Source organism: Mustela putorius, unplaced genomic scaffold (genome assembly GCF_011764305.1).
Source record: "Mustela putorius furo isolate JIRA1106 unplaced genomic scaffold, ASM1176430v1.1 tig00000698_pilon_pilon_pilon, whole genome shotgun sequence".
Taxonomy (NCBI): domain Eukaryota; kingdom Metazoa; phylum Chordata; class Mammalia; order Carnivora; family Mustelidae; genus Mustela; species Mustela putorius.
The window spans coordinates 6,092,859-6,119,178 of record NW_025421449.1 but is presented as its reverse complement, the minus strand read 5'-3'; the positions used below and the strand labels follow the sequence as shown (position 1 = coordinate 6,119,178).

Genomic DNA, 26,320 nt, shown 5'->3' with positions numbered 1-26,320 from the left:
GCTGCTAAGTGCTTTATGTATTACTGTATTTAATTTCCACAACAATCCCATGAAGTGATTCAATTATGCAGCTGAGGAAATTGGTTTAGAGAGGTCATACAGCTGGTAAGTAACATAACCAAGATGTGAATCCAGGAAGTCTAATTCCAAAGTCCTATGTCTTAGAGGGCCTCTCTACTTCCTAGGGGTGCTACCCAATTCATGAATCGTTCAATAAAGTCAATTAGAGCTTTAAAGAAAATAACCTTACAAAACAAAACAAACAACCAAACAAAAAAACAAAGGCCTATGTTTTATTTAATTAATTTATTTTTTAAGATTTTATTTATTTATTTGACAGACAGATCAGAAGCAGGCAGAGAGAGAGAAAGGAGGAAGCAGGCTCCCTGCTGAGCAGAGAGCCTGGTGTGGGGCTCGATCCCAGGACCCAGGACCCAGGACCCAGGATCCTGGGATCATGACCCAAGCCAAAGGCAGAGGTTTTAATCCACTGAGCCACCCAGGCGCCCCTAAAGGCCTACGTTTTGAAGTTTCTACTATGGCTAATTAACAACAGAAACAACCTCATAACACAATTTCATTAGAAATCTCACTTGCTGATTATGTACTACCCAGCTTTCCCTTTCTGCCTTATTGAAGGGCAAGATAGGAAAAGGGATCTATTATTAGAGAAAAGAAAAGAGATGTTGCTAAAATACATACAGTTTGGTTCTTCTAAGACCTCTAATGAGAATAGAGCTGGAGACGGTACTCTTGTGAAAATAATAAATCAGGCAGTGAAGAACAGAGACTGCTAGGAAAATACCTCTCAGACAAGGGCAGGAAACAAGTGATGCCAGTCAAAAGAAAACAATAATTGCTCAGATACCCAGTCTCCTTGTCCCTTCCAATTTTAAATGTCCCAAATATTCTGTATTTTCTTTCCTTAAGGTGGGTCCATTGCTACATTTCAAAAACAGGTAGGTTCTTGGTTTTGTCCCTAAACCTCCTACTTCTGGGAATGAGATTTCAAGCAATTACTTTATTTCAATGAAAATGCCCTACGGAGTTTGCTGTAAGGGACTTGATTGCTAGTTACTATCACCTTAACTTTCTATTTTTAACAACTGCTACAAATGATACAGGTCAATAAGTAGGTTATATTATAATATAAAAACAATTAACAGTATTTAGGGCATATTTGAATAGAAATGTCCATATATAACTAACTGATAATGAAACACAGTCATCAGAGACAGAAAGAGGGCTATCCATACTGTAGAGGAATGGTATCTAATTTATTTTTGTAGCACACATTAGAGCCCAATGCACATATAACATTCTCGTTAGTGGCTGACCCACAATTAAATCCCTCTGCTACAGAAAATTCTCTTTTCAGTATAATAAGCTTATATTTTTATTCTTTAAAATATCTTCTAATCCATTACCATACTAGCCGGGGAAAACTATTCTATCTCTACTTCACATCATGTGCAGAAATAAATTCAAATGTTAAGAAATTTATATATAAGAAATTTATATATATAAGAAATATAGAACATTAAGACTGTAGGGGCACCTGGCTGGCTCAGTGGCATAAGTGTCGACCTTCGCCTAAGCTCATGATCTCAGGGTCCTGGGATCAAGCCCAGAGGTGGGCTCCCTGCCCAGCAGGCAGCCTGCTTCTCTCTTTCCCTCTTTCACTCTGTCTCTCTCTCTCTCCCTCAGCCCCTCCCCCTGCTCATGGTCTCTAAGAAATAAATAATAACCTTTAAAACATAAAACTGTAAAAGTCTCATATCACCATCTTTCATCAATCAGAATGGCAATGACTCCAATAATTGATAGTTGAGTAGTGCTGGCACAGGAGTGGGAAAACTGACATGAATACAGTATTGGTAGTAGTGATAAATCTACTTTTTCTGCTGGGTATTTGTGCAGTATGTATTTAATGTACATATTCTTTGATTTCATAATTCTACTTACAGGAATTTATCTTAAGTAGATGATTAAATAACAGAAAATGCATAAGTGCACAAGAACATTTATGATAGCATGATTTATAAATAGTAAGATTTGGAAAAAACATAAATGTACATGATTTAGAAACTGGTAAATCATACAATGGACACTGCAGCTATTAAAAAGATGAAATATAGGGATGCCTGGATGGCTCAGTGGGTTAAAGTCTCTGCCTTTGGCTCCAGTCATGATCCCAGGGTCCTGGGATAGAAACTTGCATTGGGCTCTCTGCTCAGCGGTGAGCCTGCTTCCCCCCCACACCTCTCTCTCTGCCTGCCTCTCTGCCTACTTGTAATCTCTGTCTGTCAAATAAATAAATAAAATCTTAAGGAAAAAAAAAAAGATGAGATATAGTCATATGTATTTCTTTAGGAAGAAAGTAAACAACATACTATTAAATAAATATAAACCGAAGAACAGTGTCTGCAATATAATCTTATCTTTTATTTAAAAAGTATCTACTATATAAACTTATATGAATGTGTGAATATGCTTAAAAACAGTCTATGTGGAGGCGCCAAGGTGGCTCAGTCAGTTGGGTGGCTGCCTTTGACTCACGTCATGATCTCGGTCAGGGTCCTGGGATCGAGACCTGCACTGGGTTCCCTGCTCAGCCGGGAGTCTGCCTTTCCCTCTCCCCCTGACCCTCCTCCTTGGCTTGTGCTCTCTCTTGCAAATAAAATATATATTTTTAAAGATTTTATTTACTTATTTGTCAGAGAGAGAGTGAGAGAGAGCACAAGCAGGCAGAGTGGCAGGCAGAGGGAAACACAGGCTTCCTGATGTGGGACTCAAACCTAGGAGCCTGGGATCGTGACCTGAGCCAAAAGCAGATGCTTAATCAACTGAGCCACTCAGAAATTCCTCAAATAAAATCTTAAAAAAAAAAAAAAATCTATGTGGCTATATACCCAACTGTTAACAGGATTATTTATGGGATGGGTGAAAAGAGAGGGAATATGATGTTTTTTCTTTTTAATTTATATATTTTCAGAAAAATAAAACACTGTCTTCACAATAAATCCTAAGTGTCATATTAACCCTTCTCCTTTGCTTACTGGTCAGTCTCCTAATACGGAGAAAGTTATGTCACCCTTAAGCTCAGGGCTGTAGTTTTAGTTATTGATCCTTTGGCTGCTTAATCTTCCTTGTTAGCATTTCACCTATTTATATTGTAACAGAAGAGCTGACACATAATTTTGTTTTACACATATACAAACAACATTAAAATTACAACAAAGGCGCCAACACAGATATCTGAGTATTTGGCAATAAATAGCTAAAGCACGGAGGCTTAGAGAAATAGGATAATAAATTCTTTTGTCCAAATTTAATGAGTCACGAAGGCCAATTTTGTATGTAAAATACAGGTGATTTTCAGGTTTAAAAATTTTTTTTTTGTTCCCATCTGCATAATCTCTCCTCTCGCAATTTAATCAGAAGAGAAGATATTGTCTATAATGTACCAAAACAAGCTACAAAATTTAAAACAAAAACAACAAGTTGGCCATTATTTAGTATATCCCAGCAAAAAGTGAGGTTTAGAATAGTGTGTACTTTAAGTGGAATATAGTCAAATGGAAAACTTTTTAAAAAGAAGTGATAAGGACATCAAAGGGACCACTGTCATGTTATATTTATATGGAGAACAAAGGCAAAAGAAAAAAATTAAATTTCCTTACAACTTACAGCCCACTGACAGACAAGTCCTTGAGCCATGCAGAGTGACCCTCCTCTAGGAACTCAGGGGCCTCGATGTTAATACTTTGCTAAGGGCAAAAGGCAATTTTAGCTTAACATTATCCTGACCTCCAAGATCCTATAAGTCTCCTTTAACATATAAAAATTCCTTCAGAGGGGCATCTGGGTGGCTCAGTGGGTTAAAGCCTCTGCCTTCGGCTTAGGTCATGATCCCAGGGTCCTAGGATAGAGCCCTGCATCGGGCTCTCTGCTCAGTGGGGAAGAGCCTGCTTCCCCACTGCCTCTCTCTCTGCCTGCCTCTCTGCCTACTTGTGATCTCTGTCTGTCAAATAAATTAAAAAAAAAAAACATCCTTTGGAAACTTCCTTTATCTCTATCCCCCAAGATATGGCAGTAGCCATCCTCCAAGATAATGGACCCCTGATATACATCTGAAGGGTGTCATGACTAAGGTTTTACTAGACAGTAATAAATGACCTTGTCCTAACAATAGCTAACCCCCTCAAGGCCCTGGAAACCTTGTTTCCACAATTCCCTAGAGACTTAACGCTAGTCCCTAAGCCCTTCTCAGTTTGAACGTTATAATCAGTCACCTGTGACAACCCCAGTGCAGATCTCTCCGCTCATGGGTCCTGTCCCTGTGCTTTAATAAAACCACCTTTTTGCAGCAAAGTGTCTCAAGAATTCTTCCTCTGCTCTGAATCTGAACATTTCCACATCAATATGAGGAACTAAAGATGCTCATGATGGTGAGAAAGGGAAAATGATAATTGAAAGAAACTTGTTTTCCATAGCTCCACAGCAAAGAACCAGTATCAATGGACATATGTAAAAAGGAGGTAGATTCTGGCTTAAGGATTCTACCGAATTATTTCTAGAGGTTTATTACAGATATTAAAAATGCTAAAAAGGACATTTCAAACATTTTATCTATCTATTTATTTATTTATTCTTTAGAAAGGAGAGACAGGCAGAGACAGAGGGAGAGAGAGACAATCTTAAGCAGGCTCCATGGCCAGCATAAGCAGATGCTGGGGGCTCAAACTCACAGCCCTGAGATCATAACATGAGCTGAAATCAAGAGTTGGACACTGAGCCAAATGATCCACGCATGCACCCCTAAAAAGCATTTTAACACTAAATGCAAAGTTTTAGCCCTGTTACAAATATGGTGCCATCAACCCACCAAGAATAAGCAAGAATGATAAAGAAGGTAGCAGGCTACCTTTCCAGTACACTGCAGGTGCTGTCCTGGCACGGAGAGGGAGGTCACAAACATGGTAAAGCAGCGAAGCAAGAATACCGTGCCCATCAGACTACAGAGCCTTCGGAGAAGTATTGACCTGTGAACAGAGTGACCAAAAAGAGAGAAAGATCAGAAGAAAGCAAACCAAAAATCTCCAGGAATCAAGTGTTTACTTAAAGGGAGAGCAGGCAGGAAAACTACCAGAACTAGATTCTTTGAAGAAGACAGAATTCTTAAAGAATCTTAGATCTGAAATATCACTGTCTAATAGAACTTTCTGTAATGACAGAAATGTTCTATAACTGCACTGCCCAATAAGGTTATCTACATGTGGCTCTTGAGCACTCCTTTACCAAGGAGGTAAATTTTGACTTCATTTCATTTTCATTAATTTAAGTAGCCACCTGTGGCTAGTATCTGCCATGTTAGACAGTGCTCACCTAAGAGCATCATTTCATTGATAAGAAGATATGGCTAAGAGAAAGTAAAGGAACTATCCAGGAAAAGAAGGACTAGTACCTACCCTGACTCTTGGTTTAAAGTTAATGCTGTTATTCATATATTGTTCTTTAATTATTTACTTCATGAAAGGTAAAATTAAATAGGGTTTTAGGGAATTTTTGCTGAATAATAAAATTGTAAATTGGTTACTGATAGTAGCTATCTTAAACATTCTCTAACTTTTTAAAACTTAAAGTATAAAAATACTAAATTTTTTAAATACTAAGTTTTATATTAAATATACCTAGCAAAAATTTTGAACTGCATTGTGATTTCACTTGTGCTGTCATATTATTTTTTAAAATGTCCAAACCAAAACAGACTATAATAATCTAAAGCACAGGGACTATGATTTACATGGTTTCAAAATGCTCTTCTCACCCTCAAGGAAGCAATGAACACAAGAGATCTCAAATTTTAGTGTGTACATGGATGTGTGGAACCTAGGAAACCACATTTTAACAAAAGCGAGGTGATTCTAATGAAAGCAGTACAAAGGCCAAACATTGGAGAGGAACACTTTCTTTGACCAATTAAACACCAAAACTTGTAATTAACTGGCCACTGCTGTGCTTTGCTAAACCTACCAAAATTTCCTATATGGTAAATTCTTTCTTGTTTAGAAGAATGGAAAATTCAAATTCATAGGGTCTTGTGAGCCAAAGTTAAACCACAAAGCAGCAGTGATACTACACATTTTTAAGCCACCTCTGTTTTTAAGCAATCCAGAGTTAAAAAATATTGCTGGAAAATGGAAACGAAGCAAATGATAGCCTACCAGTATGACAATAGCAATGATCAACCTTTCTTTTCAACGTCAAAGCAATGAAATAACTGCTGCTTGGGACCTAAAGCCCATCACTGGTTTACCTCAGATCCTTCCTGGTGAGGAGGAGAGGATAAAAAATTCAATAAAGTGTCCCTGTTCTTCATCAGTGTTCACAGACAATGGAAACCAGATCTATAAACTACATAGTTTGTAAAATTTTTTCATTATGCCTTATTTTTTTACTTAATCAAGTAATTTCCCTGCATTAAAGTAGAAAAGAAGCTTCCCCTTACACTTCATTTTAATAAAAAAAATTCTCTCCTTTATATTTCTTAGTGAAAGTGCCAAAGAAGCCCTTTCCCTATTCAGCAATTTCCTGTATCATCTTAAGCAAACCACACTGACTAGATGTACAGGGTATGCAAAATAATCTCTTTTCTAATAGGCCTCCTCCAAGCAGAGAATTTCTTTCATCCAAACACTGTCCATGACCAAAGACTGTCCTTGGAGGAGTTTCTATTCTTCCACAAAAACATTTCTGATTTTTTTTTCAAAGAAAGTTACAGCTAGACTATCAGCGGTTGGTTGGCTCATGGCTGAACATCACCATCTCTGATCTTTGCCTGCAGAATATATTCAGAATACAACTAAATATGTAGATATTACCTCACAGTGACTTTTTTGTTGATCAAACCCGAAACATTTTCCATAACGACTAAATGAAATTAACAAGGAAACTTCAAAGGGAGAAACAAGGTTTGATGAACTTTATCCAAGACAGTCGAAATATTTTGTCTTTTAATGGCATAACTGAGGTACCTGTGTTTGTGAAGAAGAAGAACCAGGAGCCAAATATAGCACAAAATCATGCCACATACTTCTGTCATGGCAAAGGCCCATGGGATTCTAGGAACACTGGAACAGAAAAAAATTACATTTTGGACTGACAAGAAGTGTATGTATGTAATTGACACCCTTTGCAATAAGATACTCTTCTCATTGCTTCCTAGTAACTTTTATCTCTTTTAGGAGATGGTATTCAAAGAAATTGGGGGGGAAAACCTGTTTCATGAAGTATTCCATTTACCAAAACCTCTTTGCTGTCTGTGATTCCCAATTAATGGTTCTCTGTGAAGAGGTTAAAAACCCTTTTCTTCTTCTCTGTAGCATGTTGACCTGGATACAGAATTGTCCACAAACATCAATGGGAAAAGTTTCACTTCATGCATGATGTGCTAACTGAAGAATCAGGGCTTGAACTTGACTTTTTTTTTTTTCTTAGAACAAATTTGGTTTTGTTTTAGAGGCAATAGAGTTTTTGTTTTGTTTTACTCCTTTATTTCTCTGTGCCCTCCTTTGTTTTATATCCCTATTTTCTTCTCTCTTTTCAATTGATTTCTCTTTCTTCACCAAATCCACAGCTCCCGTGATTATTCATTAGTGAAGTATATGTCACATTTCTAAATTTAAAAAGAAAGAGAGAGGGCACCTGGCAGGCTCAGGCAGTTGAACATGCGATTCTTGATCTCAGGGTTTTAAGTCTGAGCCCCAGACTGGGTATAGAGATTACTTAAAAATAAAATCTTAATAAATAAAAACATACATAATAAGAGGAGGAGGAGGAGAAAAAGACGACACAGGAAGGAATAGGGTAAATGTGAAAATGAGTTAGTGCAAACAGGTCATCTGGTAGGATTATTGTCTTATTTTTATTCTTTGTACATTTCCACTAAGAATTCTTGTACAATAATGTGTTCATTTTATAAGAAAATAAAGGTATTTATTAAAAAGAAAACATGAAATCTGAATGAAAGATATTAATAGTCCATTGCAAACCTTATTCAGAGTTAGTGAAGAGAGTCAATCATCTTTAGTCGGGGACTTACCTTTTATTTGTTACCTCAGAAAAAAGACTTCTCTTCTGTTTTTTTTTTTTTGTTTTTTTTTTTTAAGATTTTATTTATTTATTTGTCAGAGAGAGAGCAAGCGAGAGCGAGCACAGGCAGACAGAGTGGCAGGCAGAGTCAGAGGGAGAAGCAGGCTCCCTGCGGAGCAAGGAGCCCGATGTGGGACTCGATCCCAGGACGCTGGGATCATGACCTGAGCTGAAGGCAGCTGCTTAACCAACTGAGCCACCCAGGCATCCCCTCTTCTGTATTTTTAATCTATTACGGCCTTATTTATCTGGCATTACTGGGGAATGGGTTATTGTATCATATTGTATTGCATCATATATTGTACTGTATCATGTATTGTATTGTATCACATATCAGAAATTTTCAGATAAAAGAAAGATTCCTGAGGTGCCTTGGTGGCTCAGTCAGTTGAGCATCTGACTCTTGGTTTCAACTCGGGTCATGGTCATGGTATCGGGCTCTGTGCTTAATTAACATGGAGTTTGCTTGAGATTTTCTCTCTTTCTCCCTCTGCTCCTCCCCCCTCAAAAAATACATCTTTAAAAGAAAGATTCCTTTAAGTGACTTTTAACCATATAAACATTTAAAATGAACATTTTAAAAAACCGTATTTGTACCTATACATATACATGCATGTCCAAAAATATGTGTGTGTGTGTGTATACATATATATATAAAAATGTATGTAAAACAGTTTTACAATGTTTAGGATGAAATTAAGTTTTCTGTCCCACCCCCTACCTAATTCTTGCTCCCCAGAGGTAATCACTTTCACCCTCATGTCTTATTTAGCATTGTATATTTTAGTTAGCCCCCCTCCTACCACCCACTCCCATTTTCTCTTCCCTATTCTCAATATTGTTGCACAATTTTTTTAAAAATAAATTTTGCGGGGCGCCCAGGTAACTCAGTGGGTTAAAGCCTCTGCCTTCGGCTCAGGTCGTGATCCCAGGGTCCTGGGATGGAGCCCCACATCGGGCTCTCTGCTCAGCAGGGAGCCTGCTTCTCTTCCCTTCTCTGTCTGCCTCTGCCTACTTGTGATCTCTGTCAAATAAATAAATACAAATCTTTAAAAAAATAAATAAATAAATTTTGGCTTTTACTTAACGTAAGTTTGTAAATATCATTTACAACTGAGTCAGTAAAGAATAATCCCTTTCTTATAGCAGAAATTCTTAGAACTCTCTAGAGCTAAAATACAGCTTTTTTTGGTTTGCTCTGTTTCTTATATGCCTATCACCATTCATCTTCAATTTCACTATTCTATCAATTTCAATTTTTTCTTTTGGGGATATTTCTTCTAGAGCTCCCCCCCACCCCCCGCCAATTTAGTATGGTTGCATTTTCTAGTCCTCCTGTATGGCTCTTTTTTGAAATAAAACTTGACCTTCGTCTTGGAAATTCACCTTTTCTGTATTAGATTCTTTGGCTCCTGAATCCATGTTCTCCTCTTTTTCAATTTATTCCTCAGTCTTGATGATGTATATCCTCCAGTCATTTTCTAAGAAACATAGGCGAAGGATAAACTTGGTTGTTGTTGTTGTTTTTAAGGGGTGGGCAGAGAGAGAATCTTAAGCAGGCTCCGCACCCAGTTTAGAGCCTCATGCAGTGTTCCCAAACAACCCTGAGATCATGACATAAGCAGAAGCCAACAGTCAGGATGCTCAAATGACTGAGCCACACAGGCACCCCCTTAACTTGTTTTTAATGTTAATTTTACTGAGGCTTAATTAACAACCAGAAGAGAATCATCTCTGTTGGGTGTACAGTTCAATGAGTTTTGACAAACATATTCAGTCATATAACCGCCACCACAATAAAGATAAATTTTCATCACTCCAAAAAGCTCCCCTGTGCCCCTTTATAATCAATCCCCTCTCTCATTTCTAGCCATGGGGCAACCACTCAACTGATTTCTGTCCTATATAGGTTTACCTTTCCTAGAATGGCATATAAATGGAATTGCACAGTATTTATCTACATACCTTTTGTATCTGGCTATTTTCACTTGTCATAATATATTTCAGATTTACCCATGTTATTTCATGTGTAAGTCTTTATCCACTCTTTATATGATTTCTTTATCCATTCACTGGTGGATGTATATTTTGGATATATGATGGATATTTGGATATATCCCGTTTTGGGTGGTTTTGAATAAAGACCACTATACATCTTTGTATGAACATATGTTTTCATTTCTCTTAGGCAAACACTTAGCAGTGAAACTGTTTTGTCCTATGTTAAGAGTATGTTTAGCTTTTTAAGAAACTGTCAAACAGTTTTAAAAGCAGTTCTGTCATTCTGCATCCCTACCAGCAATATATGAAAGAGTAGGAGGTGCTCTAAATTCTCATCAGGTTATTATACATTTTTTTTTTCATTTTAGCAATTTTAGTTAGATGTGGGGTTGGAAAGTTTGCAATATTTAAAGACTTACAAACTTAAAAATTTCCTTGGTTCTAGCCTTATAATTAACTGGTAGTTTGCCTGGACAGAGAATTCTACGTTAGACCTTATTTTCTCTTAGAAAGTTAAAGATAACTGCTCTCGTTTTCTAGCTTCCACACTTGCAAAGAAGTTTGATTCTATCTGGATTTCTAATCTTTGTATGTTAATTGATCGGTCTCTTAAGAAGCTTTTAGGATTTTCAGCCTAAATCCAGTGTTTTGAAATTCTCCATTTCTTGTACTGAGTGCTCAGTGGGCCCTTTCAATCTGGAAAGCCACATCCTTTGAATTTGGGTAATTTCCTTACATCCTAAATAATCTTCCCTTTTTCTCTATGTTTTTTGTTTACTGTTTTTGTCTGCTATTGGGTCAACTGGATGATCTTACCTTTTCTCCTCTCTCTTTTTTTTTTAAAGTAATCTCTACGCCCAATGGGGGGCCTCAAACCCACAACTCCAAGTTCAAGAGTGGCATGCTCCACTGACTGACCTCTCCACTACTTTTCATTTGTTCTACATACTGGGCAATTTCTTCAAATCTGTGTTCCAACTAGTCTACTGGATTTTAAATTTCTACTTCCATTTTTTATTTTCCAAAAGCTTTTCTTTCCTCTGAATTTCTTTTTATAGAAATTCTGTTACTGTCTCGTAAAATGCAACATCTCTTATCTGTGAGAACATGCTTATTTTTTTTTGAAGTGTTCTTCTGCTCCCCATTTTGTATTTCCTACTTTGCTTTTTTCCTGTTTGCATTGTTCTGTTTTACTTAAATGTCTGGTCATTCTTGACTGACCATTCATACTTGATAGTGAAGTACTAAAAAAATAATAATTTGATGCTCTGTATACATGGACTGGGCTTGTCATGTTGTGGGTTTCACTGCAGAGTGATAGAGCAGAGGTCTGGTTGAGGAGATAGAGATATCTCCCCTACCACAATATCTAGAGTCCTCTTCTCCTGTGCAGGTTTTCTAAGGAGAGAAATCTGTTTTCTGCTTAGAGAACTGGCTCCGGGTAGGAGTAGGGATGGGAAGTCTGGCTACTTAAGGATGGGAGCTGGAAGTCTCAGTGATCAGTATATAAATTTATAGTAACCACCTTGAAAACATACTGAAAACACCATCTGGGCATGGTATCCCAGAGTCCCTCACATTTAACTGGTCTGGAGAATATTCCACCTATCTTCTGTTGGAATAGAGGTCTAAAAGCTTTGAAAGTTGCTTTTCAACCAATTCTCCCATATTTATCTGTACATGGTTATGAAAGATGCCTGGTGCCACCTGTTTTAAGAGTTTTTCTGGAGCTCTGAAATACAAATAAACTCACCTCTTGGACACTGCTAGTCTCCATCCCCAATTTTACAATAGAGACTCAGCGTTCTACTTTCCAAACTTTCAGCATTATCACTGTTTTTGCCTTCATGGGATTGTAGGGTTCCCCCTTATCTCCTTTTACTCTCATTTTAGTGAAGTGTTGTAAGGAAATGTTTATTCAATATCTCATATTTATTTATTTTATTTATTTATTTTTTAAAGATTTTATTTATTTATTTGACAGACAGAGATCACTGGTAGGCAGAGAGGCAGCCAGAGAGAGGGGAAGGGAAGCAGACTCCCTGCTGAGCAGAGAGCCTGATGTGGGGCTTGATCCCAGGACCCTGGGATCATGACCTGCGCCAAAGGCAGAGGCTTTAACCCACTGAGCCACCCAGGCGCCCCCTCATATTTATTTTGATGCAAAGTTTTCTAAAATGCATTACACATGGATATGCCTCTTTTTTCTGGATAAAAATTTAACTTTCTTTGGCAATTTAGTCATGATTGTGAACACTGATTATTGCACTGAACGTGGGAATGACTTCAGGGACTACGGAGGAATGAAGGCTAAGCTCCAGACTAGAGTAGTTTTTCCTTTAGTTATGTTTGCTTTTGAGTGCTTCTGGTTCTTCCCTTGTTATTATGGCTATCAGCTAACCCCTCTCACTGCTGTTAAGTGGGCCTGCCTACAGAGGCATCCCTTTCTCCTTCTAAATTTCTATTTATGATGTGCTAAGGTTCTTGGGATTGTTGACATAAGCTTTAGATGCAGACTTTGAAACAAAGATCAGTGTGAAAGTGAACAGGAGTGTTCCCAAGAGAAACCTTAGTGTAGTAAGGAAATGAGATCAGGAAGGCAAGTAAGCAAGGCAAGGGTGAGACATAAAACAAAGCCTTGTGGAGTAACTATGGCAAGGGTTAAATATGGCTCAATCCTGTGTGGAATTTGAAAGACAGTATAGGTCTGACCAAAAAGTTGTTCCAATTAGAGTGAAGAGAAACAAAATATGTATACCCAATCTCATCAGTCATTGGCTAAGGGTTGTTGCTGGTGGGATATAAAGTCCTAAGCATGTTTACCTCTCTTTCCAAGCATATAAAACGTGTTCAAGAGCTCAGAAGCAGCTCTTCAACAAAGACACATTTGCTGGATGTTGGGAGTATCCGTGTGCAAGAAAATGAAAAAGAGATCTGAAAGTACATAAGGAAGAACACTGACACTACCTGCTACCATTCTCCTAAGAATAAAGCTTACATGCTTAAGAGCATAAAGATTTGTAGTAGGAGGCACTACAAAAAGGCAAAATTTGTTTTCAAATCCCCACTGCAAACTGAAAATCACATATAGGTCTAAACAAAATTTTGTACATACATGTTCATAAGCAACATTATTCATAGTAACCAAAAAATGACAACCATTCATCAACTGACGAACAGATAAACAAATGTAGTATATCCATACAATGGAGTATTATTCTGTAATAAAGAGGATACATATTACTGTATGGATGAATCTTAAAGACATTATGCTAAATCAAAGAAGCCAATCAGGGGCACCTGGGTGGCTCAGCAGGTTAAGCCTCTGCCTTCAGCTCAGGTCATGATCTCAGGATACTGGGATCAAGCCCCGCATCGGGCTCTCTGCTTGTCAGGGAGCCGGCTTTCTCTCCTCTCTTGGCCTGACTCTCTGCCTACTTGTGACCTCTCTCTGTCAAATAAATAAATAAAATCTTTTAAAAAAAATGTTTAAAAACAAAACAAAAAAACAAAGAAGCCAATCATAAGAAAAGGCCACCTTTTCTTTTATAATTCCAGTTACATGAAATGTCCACAACAGACAAATCCACAGATACAGAAAATAGATTAGTGGTTGCCAGGGAATGGAGGGAGGAGGGAATGGAATGGGACTGATAATGGACAGGGATTTCTCTCTGGGGTGATGAAAATGTCCTGGAATTAGTGGTGATGGTTGCACAATTGTAAATATACTAAAAACCACTGAACTGTAAACTTTAAAAATAAGATCCTCATTTTTCTTCCAGGCCAGTCTTCCTCCTTGCTCCCACTATGCCTTGGTTATATAGTCTATATAGAACCTCAGCCTCAGAACTATTCCATGTTCTGGATTTGTCTGATAAATTCCTCATGATTAGATTCAGGTTATATTTTGGGAGGGGCAAGATTATAGATGATGAACATCACATCCAATGCACATAATATCACTCTGTCCCACAGTAAGGCTGTATTTGTTCATTTGATTAAAACGATGCATATCAGATCATGCCATCATCAAGGTACCTTATTCTCCCTATAATTAATACGTGAGATATTTTCAGACTATGTGAACATCCTTGACCTTTCACCTAATGATTTTAGCATCAACTGATGACTTGCCTGAATCAAATAATAGGTTGGATATTGCAAAATAGGCCATCTACATTTATTCATATTATTCTTGAAGAATATCTCCTCTCACCCCACCATTTTTTATCACTATGGATTCACAGACTCTCTTACTCAATATATTAGAATCATTATCATAATTATGTTTTTGATGTTCCAATTGTTCCAGTTTGCTCAGTGCAAGCCCCTTCAACCTGACTTGTACACTCTTTTGACATGCTTTCATTGGTTTTATGCACTCCCATGGTTTATGGAACAAGAGCCGTTTTACTCATTTTATACTTTCCTTGCCCCACACTTAAAACCAGTTCATATCAGTTCTTAGAAATCTTCCTCACTCTTCTTTGATTAAATAGTACTCTGCTACATAGACGTACCATAGTATATTCGATCAGTTTTCCATGGATAAGCATTTAAATTTCCCATATTTACAATTACTACAAATAATGTCACATGAATAAATCTGTACATATGTTGTTTCATATTTGTGGAGATATATCTTTAGCTAAGTTCCAGAAAGTCTCCTATTCTCTTCTGAATCCTAACAATTAGCTTTTGTTCCTACTGACTCTTGTAAAGGTCACAGATGACCAACACTTTGCTAAATCCAGTCATCAATTATCCACTTTACTTGATCCCTCAGCAGAACTTGACACAGTTAACTATTAATTATTCCTGCCCTCTTACTCTTTTTTTTTTTTTTTAAGTTTGCTTCCAGAATACTACTTTTTTTCTGCCCTAACATTTTCAGTTGTCTTTGCGGGTTTTGCCTTACTTCTAAGACTTCCATTACACTGTTCTTGGGCTCCATCTTTAATCTTCTTTCCTCTTCCAAACTCATTCCCTAGAATACTTTATCTCACATCATGGCTTTACCTTCATCTTTCTGTCTCTTATGTCACATCTGATCTTGTGTAAAAGATATCTCAAATTTGACATGTCCAAAACCAAATCCTTATTTTTGCTCTCCAAATCAGCTTCTTCCATAGTCTTCCCATCTCTGTAAAGGGCAACTCCAACCCAGATGCTCAGGTCAAAAACCTCAAGAGTAATCCTTGACTTTTTTTCTTTTTCTTACACCTTACATACAAATCCACCAGCAAATCTTGTCACAGTGCTTTCTAAATATATGAATAGAACTTGACTCTTTCACACATCTCTCCCACTATTATTCTCATCCAATTCACCTCATTTCTGTCTAGATGAATTCAATTAATTTAATCCCTGCTTTCCCACACCTAGGCTATTCTCAAAACAACAACCATAGTTACCTTTTATTTATTTATTTTTAAAGATTTTATTTCTTTATTTAACGGAGAGATACACAGCGGAGAAGGAACACAAGCAAGGGGAGTGGGAAAGGGAAAAGCAAGCTTCCTGCAGAGCAGGGAGCCTGATTCGGGGCTTGATCCCAGGACCCTGGGATCATGACCCGAGCTGAAGGCAGAAGCCTACGACTGAGTCACCCAGGCGCCTCATAGGTACCTTTTAAAATGGAAGTTAGATCACTGTACTCTTCTAAAAACTTTCTAATGGCTTCCCTTTTCATTCAGAATGAAAGCTAAAGTCCAGAAAACAGTCTACAAGTCACTATACAATCTAGATTCCTGTCTCCTCTCAGACTTCATCTCCAACAGTTCTCTCCATCTCTCACTTGCTGTTTCTTGAACATGCTAAGGATACTAACAATTCAAGATTTTTTGCACCTTGTTTTCTCTGCCCAGAATACTCTTTCCCCAGATATCCACATGGCTTTCTTCCTTACTTCCTTAGGTTCTTTTGTTTATAGTTGGGAAAACTGTAGGGAATAGAGGAGGAGATATAGGGATCTAACAGCTTCTTAAACAGTTTCCCTAGATTCTTCGTATTTAGCACCACCCTTTTACCTGCAATATCCAGAACTTTGAGAAATCTGCAACACAGACTGGGTTGGTTCTGTTTTCCTAACTGCTGTTTAAGAATTAAGTTATTTTAGGTCTGTTAGTTGCCACTCAAACATCTATTTTCAAACTTCCAAAAATGTATGACTGTTTTTTCCTCTCTTATCTGCCCTATCTTTGTAGGCTTTCCACTTAAACAAACAAAAACCTCTTTACTATATTTTTAGTCAGGGTTTGAGAGAAACAAAATGTGGTATGTATGTCATTCTGACATTGTAGTATGGATACACTGATTCATTTCATTTTAAAAAACACATACTACAAGGTAGTTTCAGAAAGGTAAAACGGTTTATAAAAACAAACAAGAAAGCTCTACAAACTATAAAAGCTTTAAAAATCACAAACATAAAAGCTAACAGTTTCAAAATTTGTTCTATTCTTATTTTTCATATGCATATACTATATTCTTTATTATTCACTCAGCATTTCATAAAAACAAGATACTATCAATGAATCAGTATTTTTCAGTACTATTTGTGGTAATTCCAATTGTGGTAATATAGGAGTCCTCCCCCTACTTCTGGAAAAGCTGAACCCTGTTCATCATAAAAAAAAAAGGTAACCAAATTTCATTTATTACAGACAACATTCCATGAAACCCTTTTATAATCTCAAGTGCCCAACAAGCTATGATGTAGCTACAAAAAAAAAAAAAAAAAAAAAAAAGCAGTGCCCTGTCCCACTCACACAGGCTTAATGTCTAATTTACTCCAGGACAAAAAGGCAATTCCAAAGTATATCTGCATATATTACCAGATAAAGCAAACAAAGTGTGCATCAACCAAAATAATAATAAAAAACACAATTATTATAAGTACATTATTATCACCGTGTTATAGCAACTTTCTACAAACTTGGCAACTAGAAATAAAACTTACCTGTCTAAGAAGATATCTGGGAGTGGTGGGTAGGTCTGCATATCAGGCACTCGCTCGTGGACTATAACCATAATGAAAGATGTAAACCCAAATACTATAAAAACATATATACAACTCAATATGGTCTTCCAGTACTCTGGGTCCAATCTTCGAATAGAATGTTTGCTTTTACCATTCATGTATTGGTACTGATCAGAATTCAAATCAGTGATGGGTCCATCACAGTCATGTGAAGGCTCCCCATTACAGAGCCACTCTGCGCTCTGAAGAGCACTAATGAAAGGTGTCATGGAACCCATGGGACTGTCACTGTTGTATCCCATTTCTTCTAAAACATCAATATGTATTTTCTGCAATTTTCGGACTGAAAGCATTAACCTTTTAATGTCCCCTAAGATTTTGATCTCCAGAGGAGGAGACCGGAGATCATATTCAGTCAATGTTAATAATGTGATTCCATCAAGTCGATGCTTATTACATAAAATGTCCACATATTCAAAAAAGCCTTCATCCTTCAGCCAAACAGCTACATGCTTGGTTGTCCAGCGACGAATGCAAAGGTGATTAGGAAGAGCCATTTCTTCCTCCACTGCCTGTCCAGGGAAAATAGGAAAACAAAACAAAATCTTCAGTGTGTCCTAACAACTCCGTTAAGACCAAAAACATGCAAACATACCAGAAACAACAATTTATTTACATTGATCTATTAACTTCTAGAAGAGAATAAAAGGAATGAAAATTACTCAGTGATTGGTTTTCAGTAGATTAACATTCTAATAATTTTATGCATATAAACCCACAGCAAAAGGAAGACTAATGACTAAACATTTTTACAAAAAGTTACTTTACAAATGGCCTTTCCACACCATAGCAACCATAACTTAATTAGAAAAAGCCTACTGTTGAGAATAATTGAGAAAAATCCTGTATAAATGCTTTTCATAAAATGAGATAAAGATATGTAATACATAAAAATAAACCAAATTTCAGAAATCTTCATGTCTGATTAAGTATCTCCCACTTCTCCAAAATGAGAAAACAAAAACAAAAATAAAACACAAAGGCAGACAGATAACTAGTTTTAGGAAACTCCTTAAACATATTTCTATCTACTATAAAAATAACGATTTCTACAACAGATATAAAGCCTGTAAATGAGATATAAATATCTTTTTTTTTTTAAAGATTTTATTTATTTATTTGACAGAGAGAGATCACAAGCAGGCAGAGAGGCAGGCAGAGAGAGAGAGAGGAGGAAGCAAGCTCCCTGCTGAGCAGAGAGCCCGATGCGGGACTCTATCCCAGGACCCTGAGATCATGACCTGAGCCGAAGGCAGCGGCTTAACCCACTGAGCCACCCAGGCGCCCAGATATAAATATCTTTAAGTATCTTAATAGCTCAGTTCCTTCTTTCCACACCTTGAATATACCATTTTAGAACTGATTAAGCAATTTCCATCTTAAACTACCACTGAGATTTCAGTGACAAAATTTTTAAAAGAAAACTGTCATTTTGATGTACTCACAAATTTGAAGACCCAAACTTTATGTTGGCTTATAGAAGGCCAATAATGTACTGTTTCAAAAAGTACTAATAATTTTTACTACTTTGATCCATACAGTTCTTTTTATATTCTTTTTCCATTTTAAAACTTTCAGTAACTTGGATCTGTATAAGGTTTATAAGATACACAGGAGACAAAGGCCTACATTAAAAAAAAAAACCCTATTTCCCTAAAGTACTTTTCTCAATTACTAAAGCATGTGGGTTTTTCTGGCATTTCCCAGATTTCTAAAGATCCTCTTTCCTTCTGAAAGGATTCTTTAAAAAACACAGTAGGCAAACTTCAAAGCATAACAACAACAACAACAGCAAAGAAAGATGCAAGAAATACCCATGTGCCCATTACCCTGCTTGAAAAAATATAAAATAATTCCAATAATTCCAATTAAACAGATGCTCTGTTTCTTTCTTTCTTTCCTTTTTTTTTTTTTTTAAAAGATTTATTTATTTGAGAGAGAGTGCGAGAAAGCATGAGAGGGGAGAAGGTCAGAGGGAGAAGCAGACTTCCCACAGAGCTGGGAGCCTGATGTGGGACTCAATCCCAGGACTCCAGGATTGTGACCTGAGCCGAAGGCAGTGGTTTAACCAACTGAGCTACCGAGGTGCCCCTAGATACTCTGTTTCTTAATCTGGGTATCAGTATATAGGTATGTTCACTTTGTAAAAATTCAAGAAGCTGTATACTTATGGTCTACACTTTTCTCTATGTATGTTAAACTATATTTTAAATGTTTGTTTTAAAAAGCCAAAAACAAAACATCAATACAAGCGAATGTCCCTCTCTGGTATCATCCCCTTCCTTTCCTTCCCAGATGAAATAACTCTTGATTTTGGTGTTTATCATTTCCTTATAACATGCATATTTGGCTATGAAAAACTTTCTATGCTTATTTATGCTGAGAAAAGTAAAAACTGCTACTGTCCTATTCTTCCCCTATCCACACAAACTCTTGCCATGAAGACTCATAATGTTACTTAACTACATGAGCACCACTTACACCATCAGAAATATTCAGCCAACAAGAAATACTCACTAAATATTCCTTAATTCCTAAAAAACAGTATCCTAGTTTTTGGAAGCCTTAAATCATATTTTGTTTCCAAACAGAGTTTTTCATATTATCAATCCACAACGGCTTTTCAGTTTTAGGAAATTTAACAGCACATCCACCTCTAAGTACCTGTACGTTTTAAAAGGCTAATTCTTATATACTATAGAGCTATAAGAACTCTCTCTTATTCAGCTCTTTTTAGCTACAACACCATCCCTAAGGCCAAGGAATTACACATTTTATACAGGTTAACACGGAATTTTATACACATTAATGTATATTATTTAGAATAAGTTATTACATGTATATAAAATTCCATTAAAATATCATTTTGCTATTTTAGTTCATATATATACCCCAGATGGTTTCATCCCACCCACTACATGCATCTTTTTTCCAAGATATGCTCTGAATAAATTACTTCATCTTTGAATATCCAACAAGCACATGCTACAAACTCTGTAGCAGTTACAATGTAGCACATTTGGGAAGCTCATCCCACACACAAAAAGGCCAGATTTCTTCTGTCATTTTATTTTCTATTCTGCTGGCTTCCTCCTTTCTTAAACAGCTTACCACCAATGGGTTCCAAGTCACTCCCATCCTTGTAGCATGATCCTTCAGTAGGGTTTTGTCTCATACATTGCTCAAAATGATCTTCTCTCTCATAGCTTTTTTCCCCATCTTATATCACCAGTTCTCTATACCCTCAATCAGGCTAATAGGCTTTGAAACTGGTGTTTTAGCTGTTAGAAAATATGAGTCACACAAGGAAGCCTTCTGGAAGTCTTTGAGCCTGCTGTGGCAATGCCCTAAAAACATGACACACTCCACTAATGTGTTTCATCAAGTCAGGACATGTCCTTTAATTGTATGCTACTACATATAGTTAGAGACCCATATTTAGGTAACACTGTGAAACCTGCTCTAAAGGGGTATATTAAAAATATGATAAAAGGCTTTAAGGCCAATTTAATATTTATGTTGTGCCATAGAAACTACATGAAACAAGAGACTTTGAACAAACATATGGCAGCTGTAAGTTTCATACAAATCAAAAAAATGAAGAAATTAGGTTAATAAGATTTTAAGACCATTTTCATCTTTTTTTTTTTTGAGGGGGAGGGGCAGAGGGAGCGGGAAAGAGAAAATCCCAAGCAAGTGCCAGGCCGGCGTAGAGCCTGATGCAGGACTTTATCTCAAGACCCTGAGATTATGACCTGAGCCAAAATCAAGAGCCAGACGCTTAACCAACTGAGCCACCCGGGCACCACAGAACACTCTCAACTTTAATCAATAATTAATATGAATAAATTATCAGTTAAAGAGACTCTGTTTCTGACCAAGATATAGTAAGAGGGACCAATTTACTCTCCTACCTCAAACAACCAAATAATAGACAAAATATATGGGGGTGAAAATCTAGCTTCAAGACACTGGCATTAGATCAAAAGTTCCCTGAGAGATGCAAAACAAAGTGAGCCCTACTGCCCCAGCTTACTGCCTTGAGAGTTTCCAAGTGATGTGTGACACAGGACTCAAATGGGTGAGGCCTGGCAGACTTGCTGAGCTGAGGAGATGGAGCTGACAGTCTGGGTAGATCTAGGTGGCTAGTGTTCATGAAACAGAATACTGGAGAGGAGAAAGGTGCACAGAGAGAACTTGTTATGGACTGAATGTCTCCCCAAAATTCATATATTAAAATCCTAGCCCACAATTAGGAGATGATTAGGTCATGAGGCAGAACCCCCATAAATGGGATGAGTTCCCTTATAAGAGATATCTCAGAGAGTTCATCACCCCTTCCATCATTTAAAGACAAAGGTAGAAGATGACTGATTATGAAGCAGGAGGCAGGCCCTCATCAGACACCAAATCTTCTACGCTTTGATCTTGGACTTCTCAACCTCCAGAACTGTGTTTTGTTTAAGACACTCAGTCTACAGTCATTTTGTTATAGTAACCCAAAAAGACTAAAACAGACCTCGGAGATCTGCAGACTTGTAGTTGAATACTGATCGTCACATATACATGAGGAAACAAAACAGTACAGAAAAAAGAACCACCCAGAATGATTAGGAGGAACAACATACAGTATATACACAAGACCGATAAAAGTGCCTACCCCAAACAGCCAGACCAAAAACAAAAACAAGGGGGCACCTGGGTGGCTCAGTGGGTTAAGCCTCTGCCTTCAGCTCAGGTCATGATCTCGGGTCCTGGGATCGAGCCCCACATCAGGCTCTCTTGCTCAGCAGGGAGCTGGCTTTCCTCCCCCCACCCCTCTCTGCCTGCCTCTCTGCCTACTTGTGATCTCTGTCTGTCAAATGAATAAATAAAATCTTTAAAAACAAAAACAAAAACAAAACACAAAAAAACTCAGAATCCATGGGGCATTGGGTAAAGCAAACAGGAAGATCTTGCCATAATATTGAGACAAAATTAATCCTAAAGTAGTAGTTATTCAACTGGGAGCTATTAGCCACTCCTCCCCACATTTGGCAATTTCTGGAAACATTTTTGGTTGTCATGACTGGGGGGTGGGGGAGGGAACCTAAAAGGTAAAGGCTAGGGATGTTAAACATTTTACAAAGCACAATATAGCCCTTCACTACAAAAAATAAACTGATCCAAAATATTATAGTGTTGATATTGAGAAACCCTGCATTAGAATGAATGTGCCTCTGGTCCAGCCAAACAAATCTTAAAGGCAAGATCCAAAAGGATCAAATTGTTTTCCAGTAATTTAACTATCTCCCACAATAAAACTCAAGAATATTATTAGGAGTACAAAAGTATTCAGTACCCAACAGATAAAATCCATAATGTCTGGCATCCAATCAAAGACTACCAGACATGTAAAGTAAGAAAATTCACCTACAATGAATAGCAACAATCAGCCAAAATTGACCCCAAACTGATACAGATAATAGAATTAGCAAAGAAATTAACTAAGTTATAAGAATTCTATTACCTATGTTCAAAAAGTTAGAGACATGGACACAAATAACACTCAATTCAACCTTCTAAAAATGAAATTAAAATATAGGTAATGAAAAATATGCTAGGTGCATGGGTGGCTCAGTCACTGAACGTCTGCCTTCAGCTCAGGTCATGATCCCAGCCAGAGTCCTGGGATCGAGGCCCAGGTCAGGCTCCACTGGAAGCCTGCTTCTCCCTTTCCCACTCCCCCTGCTAGTGTTCTCTCTCTCTCTCTGTCAAATATATAAATTAAAATTAAAAAAGAAAAAAGAAAAATATGCTGGACGGAATTAACAGCTAGCTGATTCTTATCTGTAAGAAGAATAACTTGAAGATACACAACAGGAATTATGCAAAATGAAACACAAGAAAAGATCATTTTTTCCTTTCTTCCAAAAAAGAAGAGAACCAATCTTTCTTTCTTTCTTCCTTTCTTTCTTTGAGGAAGGGGAAGTGGGCAGAGGTTGAGGGAAAGAGAATCCTAACATGGGGATTGATCTTACCACCCTGAGATCATGACATAAGCCAAAATCAAGAGTCAGATTTTTAACTGACTGAGTCACTCAAGTACCCCAAGGAGAGAATATTTCTGAATTAATTCCATGAGGCCAGTATCACCTTGATACCAAAGTCAGGCAACAGCCCAAGAAAATAAAACTACAGCCTGATAATTCTTTAAAAACACAGATGTAAAAATTTAAAACAAATCTTCTGCAATCAAATCCAACAATATTTAAAGAAGAACTAATACATCATAACCAAGTGGTATTTATCCCAGGAATGCAAAGTTAGTTTAACACTTGAAAATTGAAATAATTCACATATAAGTAAGCTAAAACAGGGAAACCACAAGGTTATCTCAAAAGACACTTAAAAAGTTGGGGTGCCCAGCTGGCTCAGTTGGAAGAACATGTGACTCTGGATCTCATGGTCAGGGTTAGAGCTCCACAATGGGGGCAGAGATGACTTAAAAATCCAGTCTTTAAAAAAAAAAAGGGACACTAAAAAAGCATTTGACAAAATCCAATATTCATTACTGATAAAAACTCATCAAGGAGCACCTGGGTGGCTCAGTGGGTTAAACCTCTGCTTAAGTTAGGTCATGATCTCAGGGTCCTGGGATCAAGCCCTACATCGGGCTCTCTGCTCACCAGGGAGCCTATGTCCCCCTCTCTCTCTGTTTGTCTCTCTGCCTTCTTGTGATCTCTCTCTCTGTGTCAAATAAATAAATAAAATCTTAAAAAAAAAAAATAAAACCCTCTCACCAAACTAAAAATAGAGAGAAGCTTCATCAACTTGATAAAGGGCACCTTTGAAAAACCTATAGCTAACATTGTACTTAATGATGAAAGACTGCTTTCCTCTACTATCAGTCACCAGGCAAGACTATCCACCCTTACTATTACTATAAAGCAATGGACATTCTGCTCAGTAGAACAAGGCAAGAAAAAGAAACAAAAGCCATACAGATTAGAAAGTAAGAAATAAAATTCACAATTTGCAGAATTTACAAACAATATGATTATTTATGTAGGAAATTCAATGGAATTCACACATACACAAAAAAACTGACTCGAACTAGTAAGTTAGTTTAGCAAGATTGCTGCATATAAAATCAACATACAAAAATCAACTGTATTTCTATATACTAGTAATAAAAAATCAAAAACTGAAATTTATAAAATACCATTTATAAAAGCATCAAAAACTATCAAATATTCAAGGATAAATCTGACCAAACATGGGAAAGATGTGTATACTTAAACCTATAAAATATTACTAAGAGAAATTAAAGATCTAAATAAACAGTGAGAGAGAGAGAGAGAGAGAGAGGGAAGCAGGCTCCCTGCCGAGCAGAGAGCCTGACAAGATGTCAATTCTTCTTTAATTTGATCTATAGAGTCAATGCAATTCCAATAAAAATCCTGGCATTTTTGTAGATACTCATAAACTGATTTCACAAAAGCTCATTTGGAAATGCAAAAGATCCAGAATAACACAAAACAGCTTTGAAAAAAGAAAAAAATTGGGGGCATCTGGGTGGCTCAGTCTTATTAAGTGCCTGACTCTTGATTTCAGCTCTAGTCGTGATCGCAAGGTCATGAGATTGAGCCCCAAGTCAGCTTTGCTCAGTGGGCAATCTGCTTGAGATTCTTTCTCTCTCTCTCCCCCTCTCCCTCTGCCCCTCTTCCTGAGTAGATGCATGCACAGGTTCTCTGTCTCTCTCAAATAAATGAATCTAAAAAAACCAAAAAACACCCCCCCCAAAACCAAAATCAGCTAATTTCATTATCATACAATAATTATTTTCTACTGCTATGTAGTAAATTACCATAAACTTAGTGGCACCTGCATTTCTTGCAATGTGGCCTCTTCTAATTTTGAAAACCAGCAGCTTCTCCTGTACTGAATTCCCCTTGTGCCTGGAATCTCTCCAGAAAAAGCACATTCCTTCTGTTAAGGGCTTGCCTGATTAAGTCGGGTCCACCAAGAATAATCTGTTTCTCAGTCAACTACACCATATAACATAATCTAATTACAGCACTGATAGCCCATCATATTTACAGGTCCCTTCCATTATTACACAACAGTCATTAAAGGTCATTTTAGAATTCCGTCTATCATACTACATTAAATCAAGACAAAGTGGTAGTGGCATAAAGATAAACAAAAGGAACAGAATGGGAAATCTGGAAACAGACTTACACAGATAACTGATTTTCTACAAATGTGCAAAGGCAATTTAATGAAGAACAGCCTTCATCAAATAGTATTGGAAAAAAATGGATATCCATATGCAAAAAAAAAAAAAAAAAAAAATCCGTATCTCTCACCACATACAAAAATTAACTCCAAATGGATCACAGATCAAATATAAACTCTAAAACTAGAAAACATCTAGAAGAAAACACATGCAAAAGTCCTTCTGATCTTAGGTTAGGTCAAGATTTCTTAGCTATGGTACCAAAAGCAAAATCCATAAAAGAAGAAGCTGATAAATTGGACCTTATTTGTCTAGGCAGGAGACTGAAGACTTTTATGGTTTTTAGTCTGCAAATTTCTGCACTGTTTAAATCTTTTATAACAATATATTTCTATAATAAAAAGAGAAAATACATAAAACCAACATAATCACTGAAGAACATTTAAAATAAAATTTTAAAATTACCTTTGAGAACTATTGCTTGTAATTTGTTATATACCTCTTTCACACAGAATTTTCTGTAAAGAGAAATCATACCGCAGATAAATCTGTCTCATTTTACTTAACATTATTACAAGAATCCGACCTAATATTATTAAATTATCTTTTGAAAAGGACATTCTATTCTATGGCTATACAATAGACATTTTTGGCGATTGTTCACAATTTTATTACTGTTACAAATAGTACTGCAGAGTCTCACATAAGATTTCTAGCAGTGCAGGGGTGCCTGGGTGGCTCAGTCATTAAGCGTCTGCCTTTGGCTCAGGTCATGATCCCAGGGTCCTGGGATCAAGCCCCACATTGGGCTCCTTGCTCAGCGGGAAGCCTGCTTCCCCTTCTTCCACTCTCCCTGCCTGTGTTCCCTCTCTTGTTGCAACTCTCTCTGTCAAATAAAT

General features: G+C 37.1%; 1 protein-coding gene across 10 annotated transcripts in view; it reads right to left on the bottom strand.

Annotated features, from left to right (window-relative positions):
• Positions 1-26,320, bottom strand: part of SAMD8 (sterile alpha motif domain containing 8) — a 50,632-nt gene that overhangs the window by 6,000 nt on the left and 18,312 nt on the right. For 3 of the 10 annotated variants that reach the window (XM_013044305.2, XM_004769349.3, XM_045083515.1), the window contains 3 exons: positions 17,120-17,712; positions 7,038-7,133; positions 4,928-5,045 (listed from right to left, as the gene is read on the bottom strand). In XM_013044305.2, the coding sequence (XP_012899759.1) occupies positions 4,928-5,045; positions 7,038-7,133; positions 17,120-17,712 (807 nt within the window). Of the gene's footprint in view, positions 1-4,927; positions 5,046-7,037; positions 7,134-9,176; positions 9,636-15,711; positions 16,778-17,119; positions 17,713-20,311; positions 20,816-25,886; positions 25,940-26,320 lie in introns of those variants that run through there. The other 7 variants (XM_004769350.3, XM_045083517.1, XM_045083516.1 and 4 more) reach the window with 6 other exon arrangements.